The sequence below is a fragment of the Ascaphus truei genome, chromosome 2 (assembly GCF_040206685.1).
Source record: "Ascaphus truei isolate aAscTru1 chromosome 2, aAscTru1.hap1, whole genome shotgun sequence".
Taxonomy (NCBI): Eukaryota; Metazoa; Chordata; class Amphibia; order Anura; family Ascaphidae; genus Ascaphus; species Ascaphus truei.
Window position 1 is genome coordinate 421,693,356 of NC_134484.1, and position 21,923 is coordinate 421,715,278.

General features: G+C 42.1%; 1 protein-coding gene across 12 annotated transcripts in view; it reads right to left on the reverse strand.

Annotated features, from left to right (window-relative positions):
- Window positions 1–250: 250 nt before the first annotated feature.
- The window catches only part of ABI1 (abl interactor 1), an 83,373-nt gene continuing 61,700 nt past the window's right edge, over window positions 251–21,923 (reverse strand). Inside the window, exons 4-12 of one of the 12 annotated variants that reach the window (XM_075587634.1) lie at window positions 13,753–13,767; window positions 12,865–12,965; window positions 12,169–12,309; window positions 11,348–11,448; window positions 10,243–10,314; window positions 7,662–7,757; window positions 6,320–6,406; window positions 4,721–4,906; window positions 251–1,181 (exon numbers count right to left, since the gene is read on the reverse strand). In XM_075587634.1, coding sequence (XP_075443749.1) covers window positions 1,006–1,181; window positions 4,721–4,906; window positions 6,320–6,406; window positions 7,662–7,757; window positions 10,243–10,314; window positions 11,348–11,448; window positions 12,169–12,309; window positions 12,865–12,965; window positions 13,753–13,767 — 975 coding nt within the window. In that variant the 3' untranslated portion in view covers window positions 251–1,005. Of the gene's footprint in view, window positions 1,182–4,720; window positions 4,907–6,319; window positions 6,407–7,661; window positions 7,836–10,242; window positions 10,315–11,347; window positions 11,449–12,168; window positions 12,310–12,864; window positions 12,966–13,752; window positions 13,768–21,923 lie in introns of all 12 variants that reach the window. The other 11 variants (XM_075587631.1, XM_075587638.1, XM_075587636.1 and 8 more) reach the window with 11 other exon arrangements.

Sequence of the window (21,923 nt, forward strand, 5' to 3'; positions counted from 1 at the left end):
GCTATATGCATGGATTTTGAAGGATATAACATGGCTTCCTAAAAGGCCCATGTTCAATATATTTACTGTTCAACCAAATAAATGCTGAACATTTGATTTTAAAATACGTTGCCTCAGGAGAAAAAACAAAGGATTGAACCTTTTACATTACATTTTATAAGGCTACACTTGTTTCTCGTTTTGGTTTGATATTACAGCCACAGGACATTGCAAAGCCAACATTTCAAATGACTGCGTGTACACCCAGAAATAGACAAGTTTGTATCTGTATTGAGGAATGACTGTAGCAAAGAAAAGAATACAAATGACAAAATACATATATTACAACCATTTCCGTTTCACAGATGGATACCTTGAGAGACTTGACAAATCCTTAAATTGTGAGTACTCATGGAAAGTATTACAATAAATTGGAAGCATTGTGGATTTAAAATAAAAATAAAATATTTCAGTACGTAAGTTTTGTATGCATGCTTTAAACAAATATTTTAATATTAAGAATGCGCAATTATTTTATAGAAGGCAATACGACCAGCAGTAGCATTAACGTATAGTCCAAATGTTAATGTTAGTCTAACTTAGTGTTAGTTCCCATGCTGCACTGAAAAAATAAAATGAAAGTAATGGCACAAGATGAATCATGAATTAATTAAATACTACACCCTACATCCCCATGGAGTATTTAGACTGGTCATAAAAATCAACAACACAGAAGTAAAATACATAAGCATAAACAACTGTAGTCAGTTGTTGGTATGTCTGCAACCAATTGGTCATCTGAGGCTTATGAGTAGGCATTCCACTGATGCATCCAGGCTAAACCTTTTGCTGCCAGAGGAGCCCTCGGGCACCAAAACAGTTGACAATTTTTTTTTTTTTTAATTAAAAGCCACATTTTTTATATGTACGAAGACATGTTACTTCTTACAATTCATTTTCAAATCACAGATTAGACTTTGTATGACTGAGCAGAATATTCTTCTTTGAAAAGCAAAAGGGCAAGTTTTAATCTGCATAGTGCATGATTGTTTCGACGTAATTTCCGGGGAAAAGGCCAGTTACTCCATTGGAGACCCCTTCGTACCAGCCGTCATCGTTCTTCTTTATTACGTAAATGATTGATCCCTCCATGAAGGACAGCTCATCTTCTTTGTCTTTTGAATAGTCATATATGGCGACAACTAGATTTAAGAAGATAAAATAATTTCAGCACTTGGGCTAATCATCATAACAAAACATTTCAGCATGGTGTGAAAAAGTTCTGAATGTATCTCAGTAACCTGGAGTGGAAGATCAGAAAATAAAAATAAAAAAAAGTGGGCCTTTTAAACCAAACCCTGAAGTATTTTACCCAATGTGAGCCGCAGTACTCCAGGTTATACCATAAATTAGCTAAAACCATAGTTTAATTGTGGGATTCTCAAGTGTGTGTGTGTGTGTGTGTGTGTGTGTGTGTGTGTGTGTGTGAGAGAGAGAGTGTGTGTGTGTGTGTGTGAGAGTGTGTGTGTGTGTGTGTACACAGCACCAATAGTGATCCTCAAATTAATTTCAAGGGGTTTTGTGGACATTAAAATGATTAAGTGCGGCGAGCCTTCTACACATTTGTTAACACTGATGCGCTCCATGAGGAGTAAAGGTTTGAGACCATTGGATAAATTAAATAAAATCTACCTACTAATATTTTGCACTCGGCTAGACAGTTCAAAATCTCCAGCTATTAACACTGTTAATTTTCGGTTAATTAAACCGAAAGACAATTTGCCAGGGTAACCACCTTGTATTTCTAAACACTATGGATGCACCCGGCTATATAGTAATGCCCCACCCACTTTTTAATCACCGTTTTACTAAGCTAAGAAAATAGGTACATACTGTACCATTGAAAAACTGGGTACTTGTTTTTACTTCTCTGTAAATCTGCCCTTAAACAGAGAGGGGATTTCCAAATTCTACTTCCTTTTTTTAAACACGTAAAATGTCTGCTCATGTTCCATAAAATTGTGCATTTTATTGTAATTGACAGTAGATATGGGCTAAGTCCTGCCTCCACTTAAAACCATCCATGTACTTTGCCTGTGTTTTATATAGAGTCCACAATATGTATTTGTGGCACATTAAATGGACAGATACCTTTGTCTAACATTAGACAACAGATGTTTCACAACCTGTATGATCTCAAAAGAATGCAAATAACATTTTGTAATTTTCAGTATTTCTTTGTTTTTTGTTGCTGCATGTGCCTGGAAACACATTGTATGCATATACATCAGAGAGATAGATAGAGAGATAAAAGCCAAGAAAGCCAGCGGACCAGATGGCATTCTACAAGAGATGCTGAAGTACAGCAACCTATCTATACAATAAGCTCTACTGAAAATGTTCAACCTGGCTCACCTCACTACTGGCTACTTCCCTGAACTGTGGAACGAAGGACTGATAACCCCTATCCACAAGAAAGGAGACAGGATGGACCCATCCAATTACAGAGGAATCTGTGTCAGCAGCACCCTGGGGAAACTGTTCAACAGCATCTTGAACAGCAGAATCCTCACCTTCCTGACAGAGCAGAGTGTACTGAGTAAGAGCCAGACAGGCTTCCTGCCAAACCACCGCACCACGGATCACATGTATACCCTACACAGCCTGATTAATATGCACGTCCACAACACCAACAAGGGCAAAATCTTTGCTTGCTTTGTGGACTTCAAAAAAGCCTTCGACTCCATCTGGCATCCAGGCCTATTGCTGAAAATACTAGAGAGCGGAATAGGGGGGAGAACATACGACACGATCAAAAGTATGTACTCTGAAAACAAATGCTGCGTGAAAGTCAATAACAAAAGGACAGACTTCTTCCATCAAGGCCGTGGAGTTAGACAGGGCTCCAGCGTGAGTCCCACACTTTTTAACATCTACAACAATGAGCTCGCAGCAGCCCTAGGCTCAACTTGGCTGGAACTAAGACTAAGTCTCTACTATACGCAGACGACCTACTCCTGCTGTCTCCAACAGAACAAGGCCTCCAACAGAAACTGGCAATACTAGAAAAAATTCAGCCAGGCCTGGGCACTCTCTGAACCTAGAAAAAAACAGACTATTGGTATTCCAGAAAAAATCTAAAAAACATCCAACCATATCGCAATTCACACTGGACGACAATGCACTGGAACAGATAGCGAGCTACACATACCTTGGTCTAAATCAGCTCATCAGGGAAATTCAACCTGGCCATAAATACACTGAAGGAGAAGGCCCACAGAGCATTTTATGCAATAAGGAAACAGATGTACCACCTCAAACCACCAATAAGAATCTGGATGAAAATATTCAACAGCATCATCACACCCATCCTTCTGTATGGCAGCGAGGTGTGGGGCCCTGTAATATACCCAGACTCCACAAAATGGAGAACCAAAAAATAGCGATCCTCCTGGGAGAAGATAAAACCACAGCAGAACTGGCTGAACACTATATCAGCACCTGCCACAAGCTGAGAGACGTCCACTAACCCCCACATCCCTGTGTGAAACTGTTACCCATATACCGTGCAATCATTATACCCTACCCTCTAGTATTCGTGTAATTACAGGCATACCCCACATTAACGTACGCAGTGGGACCGGAGCATGTATGTAAAGCGAAAATGTACTTAAAGTGAAGCACTACCTTTTTCCCACTTATCGATGCATGTACTGTACTGCAATCATCATATACGTGCATAACTGATGTAATAAACGCATTTGTAACAGGCTCAATAGTCTCCCCGCTTGCACACAGCTGCAGTTCAGGTAGGGAGCCAGTATTGCTGTTCAGGACGTGCTGACAGGCGCATGCGTGAGCTGCCGTTTGCCTATTGAGCGATACGTACTTACTCGCGAGTGTACTTAAAGTGAGTGTCCTTAAACCGGGGTATGCCTGTATTGTCCCCCACCCCCTATTATTCACGCTTTGGCAATACTGAAATGTTCTTTCGTCATGCCAATAAAGTTGATTTGAGAGAGATAGAGAGATAGAGAGATAGATAGATAGATAGATAGATAGATAGATAGATAGATAGATAGATAGATAGATAGATAGATAGATAGATAGATAGATAGATAGAGATATAGAGAGAGAGAGCTAGAAATACATATACACACACACACACACCATGTAAGGTGATGGAAAACGTCTGAAATTTTAGTTCCAAAAAGACCCCTGCAGATATAAGAACCAGGGAATCCATGCAGAACAAGAACAATGAAATGGAAATTAGCATCATGTTTGTTCAAGACCAGTATTTGCATCATATGACCACATACAGGAAAATGGATCTACTAGGCTAAAACACCTCTTACTGTCCTTCCCCAGTGTCATTTTCTCAACCTTTCTTGCTCCACATACAGAAATGTATGCAATCTATAAATAGTATGAGGAGTTGGGAACTCGTACACACAATGTATATACATATGAATCAAATGTACACAACGTTTTCAAATGGCTAACTTTCTTCCTGATTATATAAGTAATACGCTTTTTTACTCGACCTGTATGTTGTCCAACGTTCTAGCCGCAGTGACTTCAGATGTTATGATCACGATCACCAATATATTACATGTTAGTTTGTATGTTGCCGCTTGTTATCCAAATGTAGTGAACAATTATGGCATCTTATAGCTAGAGAGTAATGGCAACACAACCTTGCATCTTAAAATAATATAGCAATGGTGGAATCGCGTACCTTTCTCATGGTACGTCTTGGGTGCCCATGTAGGATCTCCATCTGCATAAGGATCACTGTACTGCACAACAGCAGCCTCCTCTTCCTCATAGTCAACTGGTGGTGGAGGTGGTGGTGGAGGCGAGTCATCAAACATTGGGATCTCATCCGGAGGTGGTGGAGGTGGTGGTGTAGGACTATCAGCAACTAAAATAAAAAAAACAGTCCAACATATATTGGGCTTGTGCAACCATACCAATGGCAACTGCTGTCTATTATCCCCATCATGCATACAACCACTTCCGGATAACACCCGTGATAACAGGCATATTGTGGCCATGGATATCAGGCCCAGCAAGACTTTAGTGATACGAGACAATCTGGCCCTTGGGGTTTCTACAGTCTGGGTGGCTAGCAAATTCCTGCGGTAATAAAACCTCAGGAATTAAAGGGGTTAAACCACATCGTTCACAGAAGAGTAATGCATGCATTAGAAAAATCACATGCAGCAGCCACAGCAGACAAGCATCTTTTCATGCCTGAAAGCTTTTCTTTGCAGTCTATAAAAGGTTTGTCGGATATCTCACCTAACTGTTAAAATGTGCACTGGCCAAACTTTCATGAAAGTCGTTAAGCCATACACTTTGTATACAAGGGCACACAAAAGGGTGCTTGATTAGCGCGCAGTGGTGGTCGTCCTTTTGAATTAAGAATTAATGTAAATATCTATTATTTTTTCCCCCGTAGTTTGTGTTTCTGTAATACATCCTCAATGACTGCTGAACCAATACTGGAAACAGTTATCTCTTATTGCATGTGTCCAAGTAGAAATAAGCCCAAAAACCAACAGTGCCATTTTAGCATTGTGCCATTTTAGCCATTAATGCATTAGATACGTTTCTGGCTGATATCACTCCTTTGTGATTAGAGGGTACTAGTGCTTTGCAATGTGTTTCTGGCCCCCTGATGGCAAGGTTATTACAAGATTTGCCTCACAATAATGTCAATTATTAGCTTGCAACTGATTCTAATGAAAAATAAGATCTGGAGACACGTCAGGCTGTAATGTAATAACATGTTTTTGCAATTGTTTTTGCAATTGGCCTCTCCAGCTCTTCAAACAATAAAAAGTGTTTGTGTCAACAGTTGTGCTATGTATTAGCATTTCTCATGTAGTGAAAATTGAGATTTATGGATTCTATGGATAGCTTGTGTTTAAACAAAATCTATGGAGAATCCATCCCTTCTTGGTCCATTAAAAATACTGGGAAAATAACCATCATGTAAATGCTCATAATAATAATTATCTGCAAATACCATAAAAAAATAAATAAAAAAAACTTGGAAACAATAGTATTTAGGATCGACCACCAAAAAACACAGATGACAGTAGGACACAATAGAAATATTTAGCATTTCTTTACAATGTTTCATCTTTTTGAAGTGTTACACATACAAGTCAGATATCATGCACATTAATTGCGTATTTACTGCCTCCAATATAGACCGTCCAGCTCAATTCTAACAACCCAATGGCAAAAGCACTCTTGGCAGCCATCTTGCTAGCCATGCATACAGTGTGAGGCTTTGTGCTCCTCAGCCATATGTAGAAGAACTTACTGTTTTCCTGCACCCTGGCCACGAAGCCTGTGAGAGGTATCTGTGGAGTCAATTGAGGCATTGGGGGAGGGGGAGAAGCGATAGAAACTGGAAGCGGGAACACCACATTGGAGAGGTAAACAGGTAAAAGGAAAAGAAAGACAACAAGCAGCAGTCAGTAACAAGGACCACAGGCAGAAACCGTTACAACATATTTATGAAGGGAGAAAGCACACCACAACAGGCCTGCTTGGTATGCCAAGAGTATCCCCAAACTCGAATCAGCTCACTAACATTTTTATTGGGTTTTTTTATTGGGTGATGCCACCAGGTTGCCGCAACTCTATGACATCACCTGAAGAACCAGTATTTCTAGTTTTTATTGGGGTGAGGAGGGTTGGTCTTCCTTGGATAAGCTTTCCCAGTTGCTCCAACAATTAAACTTGATTGCAAGCTCTCTAATAAAGATTAATTATAAAGGTCAATATTTAATACAGGTGCAGCATGCCCTTTAGAGTAAACCAGTCCATGAAGAACCTAAAGGCCGATCTCGGCGCTACGTGAAATATACAAGTGCTTTAGTGCTTGAAAAAGGAAAACGTTGGTCTCACAAATGACTAAACAGTAATAAGGTCTTGGGGGTAGTCCAGAAAAAAGAAGTATTCTTTAGATACTCATTTTTTAATTCAAATTTTTAATTGAATGGTGAATGGTCACATGCGTATAATCCATTACCATGATCTTTATCATCAGATAGCAACCTTGTTGAATACATTACTAGTGCATGGGCAGGCACCTATTTACAGATTATGTACATACTAATTCTTATTACTGACATAGGGCTGTGCAAAGGACTTTCTTGAATTGCACAAATAATTCTAAAGTTACTAACAAATGAATAAGTCACAATATCAAACTTTTCCCCTACACACAAATACAAAGACAAACAAGGCAAACAGTTAAACAAGTTGTCTGGTGAGAAATTGCAAGTAATTGCACGGTGACGAGAGGGAAAGGGACAGCGAGAACAAAATGCTTTATCTGCCAATGGGAAATATAACTCATTTTCTTCCTTGTTCTTTCTTTAAGTTTACGACCAATAAAATCGTATCACAAGTTTCCATAGCGTAACAATATTGATGTTTCACATATGGAATCTCAAACCCACACTACCATCAACGGTTCTATTTTATCCCTCATTTTATTGTGATGGCATTTTTTATTTTCTGTACCAGATCTGCGTTTTGCATTTCTTTATAAAAAAAAAAACAAATGGGCTCTTGGTTGAAAGTAGCATTTTAAATGGTTTAAAACAGAAAGGCCAGGACGGTGTTGCAGGCTGGCAAAGCATAGAGGGGCTTACTTGAGTTTTGGGAATAAAGAGGCCCGCCGTTGACATGAGGTTGAGCAGAGAACTGAGAAGTCACAGAGGGGGTCCGTCTGTATCCACCAGAAGAAGCTGAAGTGGTAGAGTTGTGTCGAGAGATCTGCCTCGTCATTGAGCCAAACTGGGAGCCCGGAGCTGAGCCAGTGCCCCCTGCAAATAATTAGCCAAGAGGAACCCCAGAAAGCACCGAATTATTTAGAAAGCAGTGTGAAGAAACCAAGCAAAGCCTCAAAACAGGAACCGAGTCAAAGGTTGAAACAGAGAGCAAATCAATTAAACGCAACCTAACAGCTGCCCATATGTACAGTTCACATGAAGGGTCAGTGCTTATTGTGGTAGACATTGCTACAGTTGGTGTAGACTGTAATTTAGTCCAGCTCCAACAGGAGGAGCGTTTGTTTAACCAGGCGACAGTCTGCACCTTTTGGGAAGAATAAAATGAAACTATTCCAAATGATCATTAGAATGATTAACCAGAAGAACATTTTGGTGGTGATAAAGACCAATGAATACTTCAGAGGGTTATTACAATATTTTACTAGGAACTAAATTCAGGTGGCAAGGATCATACTTGACAATCCTAAAGATGACATTCAAGTTAATGCCTCAATGGAAAAAGTTCACGGTCCAAGGAAAGTACAGCGTTTCATTTAGAGCCTTCATTTAGCCATTTCATTAGACCATCCACTTTTCCCCAATGCCAAGTGCCTTACAATATATTCAAACTATGGGGGCACTGCGGTTGGTAGTCTAAAGGAAACTCATTCTTTCTCCAAACAAGTTTTCTGTAAGTAATCGGTGTCAGTCAGCCCTAAATCCATCACCAGAAAATTAAGTCATTTGGGATTAGTTGGTTTAGACTCGTGCTCAAATCAATTATAAAAATCTGTGGATGAATAATGATTCTTGTACACTTTCCTTTTTGCCAGTTTCTGCATAAATGTTGCAGGCGTTCTATATAAACTCCATTCATGTCAAAAAATATCATGTATAAATCACATTATATTTTCATACGTCAACAGTTACAATAAACAACTGTATGACATAAGGATAATTTGTTGTAATCATTTAGTTTGACACAATCAAATGACAATGAAGAGTGCTCTTGTGCATAGCACAGCATCCAGTTGCCAATATTGTCCCATTTTGACCCCATATATTAATGAATAGTAAATCTACATTGAACGTTTAATGGCAAGGAAAGTCTGCAAGCTTTTACCTGTAGCAAAGCCTCGGAAGTGAAATTCTATAAATAACCTAGGCCAACCAAACAATTATTGACTTTATGTGCCCAACCTCGACTCGTTATTTTAATGAGAAACAATGCTGGGATTGCTTTAAAAAAAAAAATGTAAATAAAAAAAAGTATGTCCACAACTATGCAACATGCCTTGATCTGGCTCAACATTTCAGCTCAATCCACAGGACAGGAGTAGCTAACTAGTCCTGTGTAACGGTGTCAAAATTAATGAAAATAAAACATTTTAATATTGGACTTCAACTACATCCTTCTCCAGACTACATTCATCTGACCAAAGGTAAAACGAGGCACTTTCCAAACTGTTATCCAGTCCTAGAAACACGAGGTGGAATAAACTACTGTCCTCTCCGTGAACTTAATGGTGTTTATTTGTAGGTTTTGTGCCCTCAATAACCTGAAATTCAGTTATTGCGGAAGAGAGGAGACTCAGGAAGTTGGGACTGGTTTTATTTTCCTTTGAGTAAAACAGTGGTCTGAGAGTGATCAGTGCTAGCCGGGCAATCTACCCTGTCTTCTTATATATATTTGTTTTATTATTACTACCCAATGCAGTCACAGAACCTTCTTATACAATACTGCAGCCAGTATTATTCTATAAGCACACTCTGTGAATGCAATGGATTTCTTTTTTCAATTGCCCTTAAATTTGCACATATTCTTCATAATCTCAACTCTCGCAGGCCTCAAACTTAGTCCCTGTTTTGTACTTCCTGAGTTATGTCATGAACTCAACAGGGGGAATGAATCACTTGTCCTATAGTACAGACAAGCAAGCGTTCCAATTGTGTTGCTGATCAATCTGCTACTGAACATTTATCCAAACTGCATAGCACGTAAAGCTAGTGGCCGACTAGGGCAGGGGTGGCCAACTTCAGTCCTCATGTGCCAGTCAGGATATATGCCTGCTTCAGCACAGGTGGCTCAATTATTCTGATTGAGCTACCCGTGCTGAAGCAGGGATATCCTGAAAAACAGACGTGTTGGCGGCCGTTGAGGACTGGAGTTGGCCGCCCCTGCTCTGGTACATGTTTGATGGTGCAGAATAATCTGTTTCACAGAAGTACAATTCACCCGACAGTAACAATGTAACTGCAGAAAAGAAAGCGGCAAAAATGTATACATTCACTTCAGAGGCTTTAAAGCGTAAGAAATCACTGATTAGAAGTTGTGATTAGATTTGTTGAAAACACATTGGTCCAAAACACCCAGCGATGCATCTGAAATAATTTGCATGCTCTTTAAACACCACAAATTAATTTTGTAAGGCATCCAATCCTGTGCCGTTTGTTGTCTCACCTATCGAACGGCCCGTCAGAAATGAGGCTGGCAGGGGCGGAGGCGGAGGTGGTGGGGGGCCACCAGATGTACCTGGGATTTGTGGTAGTGAAATAGTTTGTACTCTCAGTTAAGACAATCTATCGCAAAGGCTGGTCAGCTCCGGTCCTGCAGGGCCACCAACATGTCCAGTATTCGTGAAATCCCTGCTTCAGCAAAGATGGCTCAGTCATTGACTGAACCACTTGTGCTAAAGCAGGGATATTCCTGAAAACCTGACCGGTTTGTGGCCCTTGAGGACAGAGCTGGCCAACCCTGATCTACAGGCTTTTCATATGATGCTTAGAAGATTGGACACAGACGATTCAGTAAATGATATAAAAAAACACAAGAGTGAATTGCAGGAGCAGGCTAGAGAACAATGACATAACTAATTCAAAACTAAGAGGTCTCTTCCTCATCAGGTTGCACTAGATGGTGATTAAACACCGGTTTAATTCCATTGGTGTTCTGGGACAATAACTTCCTTGCTGCCGCAGGGGAAATGAGATTGTATTGCCAGCCCCCCCTGGCAGCAAGAGTTAAACTGGATAGTGTTTCTGTACGTTTAGGGCCAGTTTTTTGTTTGATTCTGTGTATGCTCTGAAATCTGAATTTACCGGAAGTACAGTAAACACTTGGCAACACAAATGGATGAGTAATCAGATACGTTGTATTTATATAACTACACAGTCTTCATGCTCCTTCCTAAGATAGCTTAATTAAAGAATAATACTGTGATTATTTCTCCACTGTATCTAGTCGCATGCTACACGCTTTCTTTGTGGGGTAAGCTATTTTTCAGTTACGATTGGTTGCTAGGATTCCATGATGGGGGTTGAGCAGCTCTGTCGTGTTCTAAGGCTGCGCTTATAGTGCCGGCGACGGCGCGTCAAAATAAATGTGTTGACGCCGTCGAGTGCGCTTATAGCAGGCGCGGCGGATTGGTTGCGATCGCTGGAAGTCACTTCAATTAGATTTTTCCAGCGACCGCAGCGTGACGTCATCGTCGCCAGCACTATAAGCGCAGCCTTACAGTCACAAGTACAAGACAAGGCGATCTTCTGTAAAAAAAAACAGGCCATACCTTGCCCAATAGTTGGTGGAGATGGGGTAGGAACAGCTATGGGAATTCCAATGCTGCTGCTTCCACTGTTCTCTCGACTACTGCTCCCTCCGCTGCTGCCGCTGTTACACAGAAACAAAATTATCAAACTGCAGCTCCCCGATAAAACAAAAACAAAAAGCAAAGATGAAGTCAAACGGTTACTTTATATTGTGCCGATTTCCTGCTTTAATTTTTTTTTTTATGCTCGTTTTTTTTCCCTGAGACTTCACCTGTTTATTATTTCACTGGCACCTGCTGTTTTAAGTGTGTGTGGATGGCATCAGCTATTTTAATTTTACAGAGAGGCACATTTTAAAGGCTCTCTCCGGAATGTAACTCTAGAACAGAAGGGCAGCAGTGTTACAAACAGCAGCAAAAGGGGACTTCATGGGAAAAGGAAAAGAAATATTTTTGGGCGGCGTTAAGGGGATAGCTACTAATGGCCGAGATTCAGAATACTTTTTTTTGCCACTGCTACTATTTAATATCCAAGGTATAACCTCAATTATAACTATATGCGTGTTAGACAGTGTAGCAAATTCAAAAAATATTATTAATTTTTTTTTTTTTTTTTTTTAAACTCACTTGACATTAGGAGATTATTTTAACCTTTCATAGAACTGCCACAGTAAAATATATGGCTCGGTTCTTCGAATCACTGATGTTTTTTATTGCCGTTTGTGACGGATTCCAGAATGCTATGGGATAAATCTAGCATTAGTTCTACACAGAGAATACACAACAGACATAGAATTATCACGACTACTTCCAAGCTAATAATGCCTGTGAAAGCTCTGTACCTGTGCGTTCTTGGTCTCTGGCTCAGGGATGCTGTTCTTCCAGGACTGTGCTGACTTCCAAGTCTAGCAGGACTAGTCATGTAATCGTTCGGAACTGTGGGAGGTTTAACAGGCTCCAGGGTTTTATATGGAGTATTTCGCCTAGAGAGAACATGAAGCTCAATTCAATGCAACATGGCTATAATGTATTTCTCCCCATGTCATTCACATGAACTCAAATAGAAATAACACATGTGGTGCTTTTGCATGTCTCAGGTCTGCAACGCTTTCCCCATTATCGCTTAGCAAACAGTGCTTCCACTGCAGCCAGGGATTCTGGGTAATGACATGCAAATGAGTAATCAACTCAATCAATCTTGTTTCAATATTGCAAAAAAAAATACATAGAATAGACAAACATTTAAATGCACATGGGCAGGCAGACATAGTATTACACCGAGGCAAAATGTTTGGATCCCCAGCTTCAGCCATCCCTAGGGTTTGTTTCTGAATACAATATAATTATATTTCATCCCACTTGTGTTCATTAATATATTTTCTATTTACTGGATTCTCACTTATTACTGGGGGCAATTTCACCCTGTGAAAGAATTCATTCTCCACTCACATGTGCCACCACCCGAATCAAAGACATTATATTACTCATATTACTGGGTGGCCCATGTTCTAATTAAGAACATATTTTCCCCTTCTTACCCCAAGGTTCCCCGGCCAGGCATTGGTGGACTGGGCGGCTTTTGTGTGGGTGGATTTGTCCTCGTCAGGGTGCCAGTCCTTGCAGCCTGATTCCCTCCATGCTGCACAAGAAACATGTACGATATTAATAAAGTCATTGCCGTGAAGTTAAAGTCACTTTCTGTGCGTTTTGTAAACCAAGTACTATGAAATGTCAGGATTCCCAGACAGCTTGAGGAGAGTAGCTCAGATCAGCACTCCTCTCCATTGATATGTTTTTAATTCAATCTAAATACAACTATTAACTCTCAGCATTAAGGGATTTGCACTACTCTGGTCTGAGTTCCCTTTGATAGTTCAACTATGTAAATGGAAGTCCATTCTTTGTCTAACCTAGGTAAATGGGGCTACATTACTTTTCAGGATATCTGTAGAATATATTAATTGCAAACAGATAGCTAAAGCTGTTCATCTATTTTCAGAATACTGTATACTACAATTTAAGGTTTTATTTCATGTAATGAAAAAGTAGCTAATTAGCATACGCCCTTCCATTTCTGCCTAACATTCTTAATATGACGTTGATGATCTAAACAATCCAACTTGTCTGGGAAACCTTCCATAAAATAGCAAGTCAAGAAAGCGAGGCGTCTATAAATGAGAAAAGCACTACAAGTATGTTAGACAAATGAGTGGCTCTACTATAACCATGATGTCAATATATAATCTGTGATATATTGCCACATCACACGGGATTTATATACTGCACAAACAAATGAAACTACAGAACAAAAAGGAGGGATAGGAACAGCAGACACAAGGATGCAAGTTTTAACTGACTGATGATAGCTCTGCAGCCTCTGATGTTATTGTAACATTTGGGATCAAATGAGAAAGAACGCCTCTTACCTTGGCTTTTAGCCACTTAATGATGGCAAAGGGGAAAACAAAAACAAAAAAGGTACAAATTAATTGATCAATCACAATCCAAAGTAGAGGTCACATATTACACATACATGGAATCATTTTCCCAACACTAGCTACAGTCTACAAAAGCCTCAGCAGACCACACGTGTACTTCCAAGGCATTCCCGGAGCTCACTACACTACAAAAATCGACAATACTATAAATGACCATTTACGGTAATTAGAGGGCACAAAGGCCGAGAACATCCCTGAGAAGTGCATTGTATCTGAAAGATAGTCAAATGCCATCCAACCAATATAAGGTGATGATAATATCAAGAGGTCACTCTCCCTGACCGATTAAAAAAAAATGTCTAGCATCCTCACCCACCTGGAATCTCTATAAATTTGAAGTGATTAAACTAAATGACAGGAAACATGGAAAATAGGATGTACAATGTACAGCTGAAGCAAACATGATTTCCACCGTTGACACATTAAAAGTCCGGCAGCACGCCATTCTCTGTTTCAATAGCGCAGTGTCAAATCTCGCGTTGAACGGCCAATTACATTGGCTACAGTTGCAATGCTCGTTTCCTGGTAATGTAGAACGCATAATTAAAATAGAACATCAATAAAAAGTATACGTGTCCTCTACTTTTTCAACAATGAAAGTGACGTTCCAAGAACTTTGATCCCACTGTACTTGTATGCGGCTAATGGCAAATTGGGGAATAGGGAAAAACCTCCCACACAAAGTACTGCCCTTCACGTTTAAGAGGAGCAAACACTTTGCATGACACTCAGGATTTGAGATATCCCCCAAGGCCACCATAGCTGTAAAATTGAAAACTGTTAGCAGCCATCATATTTCTGCATGCAACAATGAGGCTGAAGCAGAGATGTCAATGTGAGGGGCCAGAACTTTTTTTGCTGGTGGACACTGCCGAAGATTCCCTGCAAACAGCCACAGGCACATACCCTGCTTCAGTATGCACAGCCATATGCTGAACATGCACAGCTGTGTTAAGTGGACCAAAGCAAGTAACCTCACTATCTTTCCCTGCCAGCTATAACCTTCCGACATGTGCTAGTTACAGACCACAGCTTCCTCTTCCAAGAGATTAGCAAAATGTCAGCCAGTGCAAAGCCAAGAGAAAAAGCATGTGAGGGATGGAGGGAGGCTACAGGGAAAAAGAAAACAAAAAACACGTTTCCAGGCTATATTCCAGGGACAGAAAAAGCCCTGTCGCCTACAATTTTAGTCCTGGTGTCTATCTTGCAGCACAGCCCCGGACAAATAACCTGCGGTTGTGAAACGTAGATAGTGAGAGGACACAGGGTTTATGGGTCTGTCCTGTTTGGCAGCTTTCGAGGTCTTCCTATGCTGTTTACCGTTGTATATTCCACAGTTTGCGGACATGCATGCTCATGCTCACATCGATTGATAAGTGAACCCACAATCTAATTGGTCTGATTTACGCTAATTCATTGTGTTAAAGCTGCAGTTCAGTCTTTTTTTTTTTTTTTTTTTTTTTTTTACTTCAATAGTTTTATGTGGGCAATCTCTAATTACCTAAAGCAGGGTTTCCCAAACTTTATTTCCGTGACCCGGTTATTTTTTAACTTCTTTTTCGTGACCCACTAAAAATGTTATCGCCTATAGGGCCTGCACAGACACACACACAGCCACTGATATACACACACACACACACACACACACACACACACACACACACACACACACACACACACACACACACACACACACACACACACACACACACACACACACACAGCCACTGATACACACACACACACAGCCGCTGATACACACACACACAGCCACTGATACACACACACACACACAGCCACTGATACACACACACACACACAGCCACTGATACACACACACACACACACACACAGAGCCACTGATACACACACACACAGAGCCACTGATACACACACATGCAGCCACTGACACACACCCAGCCACACACACACACTGATACACACACACATAGAGACACTGCTACACACAGAGACACTGCTACACACACACAGCGACACTGCTACACACACAGAGAGACACTGCTACAAACACAGAGACACTGCTACACACACAGAGACACTGCTACACACACAGAGACACTGCTACACACACAGAGACACTGCTACACACACAGAGACACTGCTACACACACAGAGACACTGCTACACACACAGAGACACTGCTACACACACACACACACAAACACTGATACACACACACCTACACTGATACTGATACACACAGACACTGATTCACACAAAGACACACACACATACTGATACAGATACACACAGACACACACAGACACTGATACAGATACACACAGATACACACAGACACACACAGACACTGATACACACACACGCTCACCCCTATACGCACACAGACACGTGGGTGGGTGGGTGACAGGGGGCCAGGGACACTTGGGACACACACGCTCACCCCTATACGCACACAGACACGTGGGTGGGTGGGTGACAGGGGGCCAGGGACACTTGGGTGGGTGGATGGGAGGGAGCCAGGGACACTTGGGTGGGTGGGTGGGTGCCAGGGACACTTGGGTGGGTGGGTGGGGGTCAGGGACACATGGGTGGGTGGGAGGGGGCCAGGGACACGTGGGTGGGTGGGGGCCAGGGACACTTGGGTGGGTGGGAGGGGGCCAGGGACACTTGGGTGGGTGGGTGGGAGGGGGCCAGGGACACACGGGTGGGTGGGTGGGAGGGGGCCAGGGACACACTTGGGAGGGAGGGGGCCAGGGACACTTGGGTGGGTGGGAGGGAGCGGGCAAGGGACACGTGGGTGGGTGGAGGGAGGGGGCCAGAGACACTTGGGGTAGGGAGGGGGCCAGGGACACTTGGGTGGGTGAGTGGGGGCCAGGGACACTTTATGGGGGCCAGAGACACTTGGGTGGGTGGGAGGGAGGGAGCCAGGGACACTTGGGTGGGTGGGAGGGGGCCAGGGACACTTGGGTGGGTGGGAGGGAGGGGGCCAGGGACACGGTGGGAGGGAGGGGGCCAGGGACACTTGTGGGGGCCAGGGACACTTGGGTGGGAGGCAGTGACTGGGTGGGGTGACTTACCTTGCCGCTGGATGCTTTCCCCTGCTGCCCCCGATATCCCCTGCTGCCCGGGACGGGAGGTGGGCTTGGGGGCACGGGAGGTGGGCTCGGGAGGGGGTGCCACGGGAGGTGAGCTCGGGAAGCTGGCCGCGGGGGGAAGCGGGCCGCAGTAGGAGCTTGTACTTCCACCCTCCCCCATGTAACGTGCGGGCCGCAGAGGAGCTGGTACTTCCTCCTCCGTCCCACGTTGGGAGCGGGGGGCAGGAAGGGAGCGGGCCCTGCGCAAGCGCGCGGGACCGCGGGGGGAATTGCCGCCATTGTTTTTTAACTTGAGCGGGGGGGACGGGAGACACCGCGCGGCCAGCCTCGGTGCGACCCGGCAATTTTGGTGCCGTGGCCCGGTGCAATCAAAAGGCCGTGCCTCTGAGGCCGGCCATCAAGTGCGCGACGTGCGAGGAAACAAATAAATTTTTTAATCTCGCGTGACAGTTGGGTCACATGAGCGGTTGGCCCAATGAAGGCGAACCAGCGCCGTGACATCATGGACACGCCCCCCCCCCCATCATGTCTACCTAGAGGGCACAAATCGCTCCAGCTAGAGGCACAACCATGTACACGGCCTTAGACGCACTCTCCTTTATTTTAAGTGACATATTTGAGTTACTTTTTAGCATTCTCTCTTATTTTCTTCACGCTTCCTTTAGCATTTGTTTCCTTTCTCCTGAAGTGTTCTGGAGACATGCTTGGGACGTTTTGAACCTCTATGAAAGTCGCTGTTGTGTCCTAGAGATGAGGCTAATAATAATAATAATACATGTATTGTCCCGTCCAAAGAAATATACACCTGATTGTGTGTGCGTGTGTAAAAACCATATCATTGGAAAGCTGCTTTCATGCCCATTTTCGTGTTGTCTGGGAAAAAATGGATTAAGGCAGGGTTCTCAACTCCAGTCCTCAAGACCCCCCAAACAGGTCAGGTTTTCAGGATATCACTGCTTCATCAAAGATGGTTCAGTGGAAGAGGGTCTTGAGGACTGGAGATGAGAACCTCTGGGTTATGTCAGACTCTTCACTCGGCATTTAAAGCTGCAGTTCAGTCTTTTTTTTTTTTTAACATTTATTTTTTTACTTCAATAGTTTTATGTGGGCAATCTCTAATTAGCTAAAGAACTGTATAGCTGCAGGTCAATTCGTTCTCCATGTATTGATAGGTCGAAATTTGGTGACATATTAAAAGCTGGCATTTGTTTATAATCTGCTTGTCAGTCAGTGGAAGCTCATGAATATTCATGAGCACTCCTGCACTGACATGTGCTAGAGGGAGGGCAGGGCTGACAAAGGGGTGTGCCAGGGCTTGTGACAGGACATGAAGGGGCAGTGCCTTAGCAAATGGCTGTTAAAATAGAATACAAGAAAATTGGTCTTTAAAAGTTGTTGTTTTTAAAACAGAAAATGCTAAAAGTATTTTTTCTTACTACAGAACTGATTTATTAAAAAAAAAACACATGCAGGATATTGACTGAACTGCAGCTTTAAGTACTAGGTTAAATTAGGAGATCACAAAAGTCACTGCCGGCATGATCAGTACGGGCGTCCCAGCAGTAGGAAGTCTGGGTGTGTACACGTAGGTGATTCCACTCGGCACCACATAGGTTCACAGAAGGGCTGTGTACTGGCCTTGCAACGAAGCAATAAAGTTATAGTCTAAAAAGCAGCAGAGAGAAGAAACCATTCGGTCTCCTCTCAGACACACTGTAGCTACCCTGACCAGCAACGTCTAAAATTAACAGTGGCTGATTTCTGTAGCACATGCTACATTTGATGCAATACATTTTTACATCAATATTATATTGGCTACTATTTTTCTACACTATTTGGGATTAAGGTTGTGTTATAATCAGTACTGAATATGTTTTTGAGGTTAATTTAATTGTACCGATTGTTCATTTTCAATGTATTATGTGTCAGCGTCACAGACACAATCATACACAGTTGCCAACGGGGGTGGTGGGGAGTGCCTTGAAAGCCCTCCAGGCCCCCTATTTATTCAAATCTGGCTCTTAAATCTTCTGTCGGGCTCCAAAAATAAATAGTTATATTTTTGTCCAGCCCTTTCCTTCAGTTTCAACAGAACCCCCCCCCCCCAGCAAATGTAACCCTTTAACTGCCAGATTGCCAAAGCAATGTCACCGCCTCTCCTAATAATGGAGATAACCAGAGCTGAAGTTAGCTGGCACACCAGGTTATGTTTGTGTTGTCTCTCTTAACGAATCCCTAAAGACAGGGAAACTGTTTAAACGCAAGCACCTAGTCCGACTACTGCACCGACACACTTTATTCGAGCAAATGCCCAGTTTGTACCTGGCAGATACCTGGAATGCGCCGCTCCTCACCTCTGACAAGCCACGTTGTGTTTGCCTTCCCAGCCTGGGTTCATGCCTGGCTGACGGGCGGCTGATCTGTTAAATGATAATGATTAGGATTTAATAGGCTGCAATGCTTCGCGTGTCTACCAGATGGCATAAATTCATGAATTGTAATGCAGTATATATATAAATACTGTGCAGTATTGCAGCCAGTGGGAATAAAATGCTTCAATCCCTGCCTAGAAAATACCTCAATGCACTCGGGCAGAAAACAGTCACAAACCTCAATACACCCGGGTATACCCGAATTCGTGGGACTAGCCGAGCTCGAATAAAGTGTGTCGCCAGTGTATACCACTGTATCTTACACATGCTCTCCTTATTCTTAAACTGTGGCAAACGTGTAAGCCATGTTCAACGATTTAAATGCCCATCTTCAATTTCACTGGCATTTACTTCTTTTTTTAACACCCGTTTAAAATAGTGTTTAACCATTTCCCTGCCAGAGGGGCTTGCAGTGTATATTCAAATATGTTACTCCCCCGTCCCCTGTCCCCCCCTCCCCCCTCATAAAAAAAGCTTTATAAAAAGAAAAAGGGGGAACTGGACCCTGTGTAAATCCCTCCCTCCTGAGCAACATGACGAAGACTGTATATGACACGTGCAGGAAATTCCTGTTATTGGTCACAACATATAAACACCAAGCGGCCACTGAAAGAATATAGCCGTTTAAATTACATTTCTAGGGCAATCTCTCCTTGGCACAAAAAAAAAACAAATGGATGAAAAGACCAAAGTAAATTTCGAAGTAACCTATTCAGTGCTGGAAAAGCCACGATTCATTGATCTGTGGGCTCTGACCACGGAAGCGGTGAACCTCTTCAGTGCAATGTAAACTAGCAGCAAAAGGATTAAAGAGCGTCCAAAGGCCAGATCCGTGACCCTGAGAAAGGAAGTGTAGGCAGAGGGCATCTGTCTGCCTGAGAGACTTTCAGGAAGAGGAAAAACAGATGTTCCATAGGGGCTGTGTGGAAATGTAGCTAGAATCTGGAGCTTACAGTCACCCTTGCGTGCAGATTTGTATCCATTATTTATAGTGCAACACCGTTATTGGGTCATTACTGAAAATATAAGGATACGGATGCAGGCTCAATTAGTAACTTAGCTCTGGTGCATTGCAGGCGATACAGGGCCAATAAAGACCCACTAGTGCAGGGGTGGCCAGCTCCAGTCCTCAAGATTATCCCTGCTTCAGCACAGGTGGCTCAATCACTGACTGAGGCACTGATTGAGCCACCTGTGCTGAAGCAGGAATATCCTTAAAACCTGACCTGTGGGTGGCCCGTGAGGACTGGAGTTGCCCACCCCTGCACTAGTATTTTGGAGTTCAAACTATCAACTCTTCAAGACAAATCGTGGATCAACCAAAGAAAGATGTATGGAACAAACTACTGCAATTCCTTATGTTTTGGGGTAATACGCGATACAGAACTTAAAATCAGCAGTAAAAAATCAGGGAAGTAGTGTGAGAAAGTAGCAAGATGGCTGCAGGGGCGAGTGAGAGGAGTCTAAAGGTACGGAAAGAAACTGCAAATTATAAAGGAAACCATTTCACAGAAACCGTGCCTGATGTGTTACACAAGTAAGCAGAACCCAAGCATGCAGTCTGAGATCTGTAAAAGGAAAGTGTTTTTTTTTTCTTTTTGCTAAAAATGTTGTGAAAGTGCACATAATAAATAAAAATGGGAGACATTGTTGCCAGAGCTTAAATGCGCTGTGAGGATGGCACATTTTAACAATTCTTGAATACTTGAAAAAATCCCCGGAATTCAAAAATTACCTCTGTTAATGGTTTAAAATAAAATTTGAACATTATTAAAAACTTGTGAAAAATCCAACTTAAAGCATTAGTAAATACTGTATTCTTATCCAAGAAAAATAACTGCGGTTTTGCTTGGGTGAAAAACACAAAAACAAAATAAACCCCAGCAAATATAGTTTGTACGGCGACATTGGATAATTTTGACCATTATAATATCACAATATCTCAATATTTTCAGCTCCTGGGATAGTTTCCAAGATACATATGGGTACTTTCTGGTTTTAAAGGATTTAAAGAGTCATCCATTGGAAGGTCAGACCTGCTGATGTTGCTTCCCATTGGCTCGAGATTCGGCAGCCATTTTATTTTTCCCTGAGAGATTTAAACCTGGTAAAGTCACAGGTAAGTATCTCAGGGAAATAATGAATAGTGGTGTTTGAGCACCCATCTCCCGTAAATTGGTCCTTTCGTGGAATAGGTGTTATTGTTTCCTTGCACCTCAGCATTAATGTACTGTGTTTTGAAAGTGGAGTTAATTCAAATAACAGGTTAAATATCGGTGATTGAAGCTTTTAAAACAAAAACAAAAAATATGCATGTATGTATACTTCGTAAAAAATAATATTTTTTTGACAATCTTAAAAAGGTTTGTAAATTGGGAGGTTAATTGCTTTCTCTATTATGAAGACTCCCTCGTCATTTGATAAGTTTACTCTCAAATAAAAATCCTCAATAGAAGATGGAGATACAGTATCACCTGGTGTCTCACTGCACAAATTCAGTATCTCGCACCATTCCCAGTTGGTGCTTTCAGATGGAAGATTGTAAGAGGTATATACTGAAAACAACCTCTCTTCCAGGTGTATGTGTGGT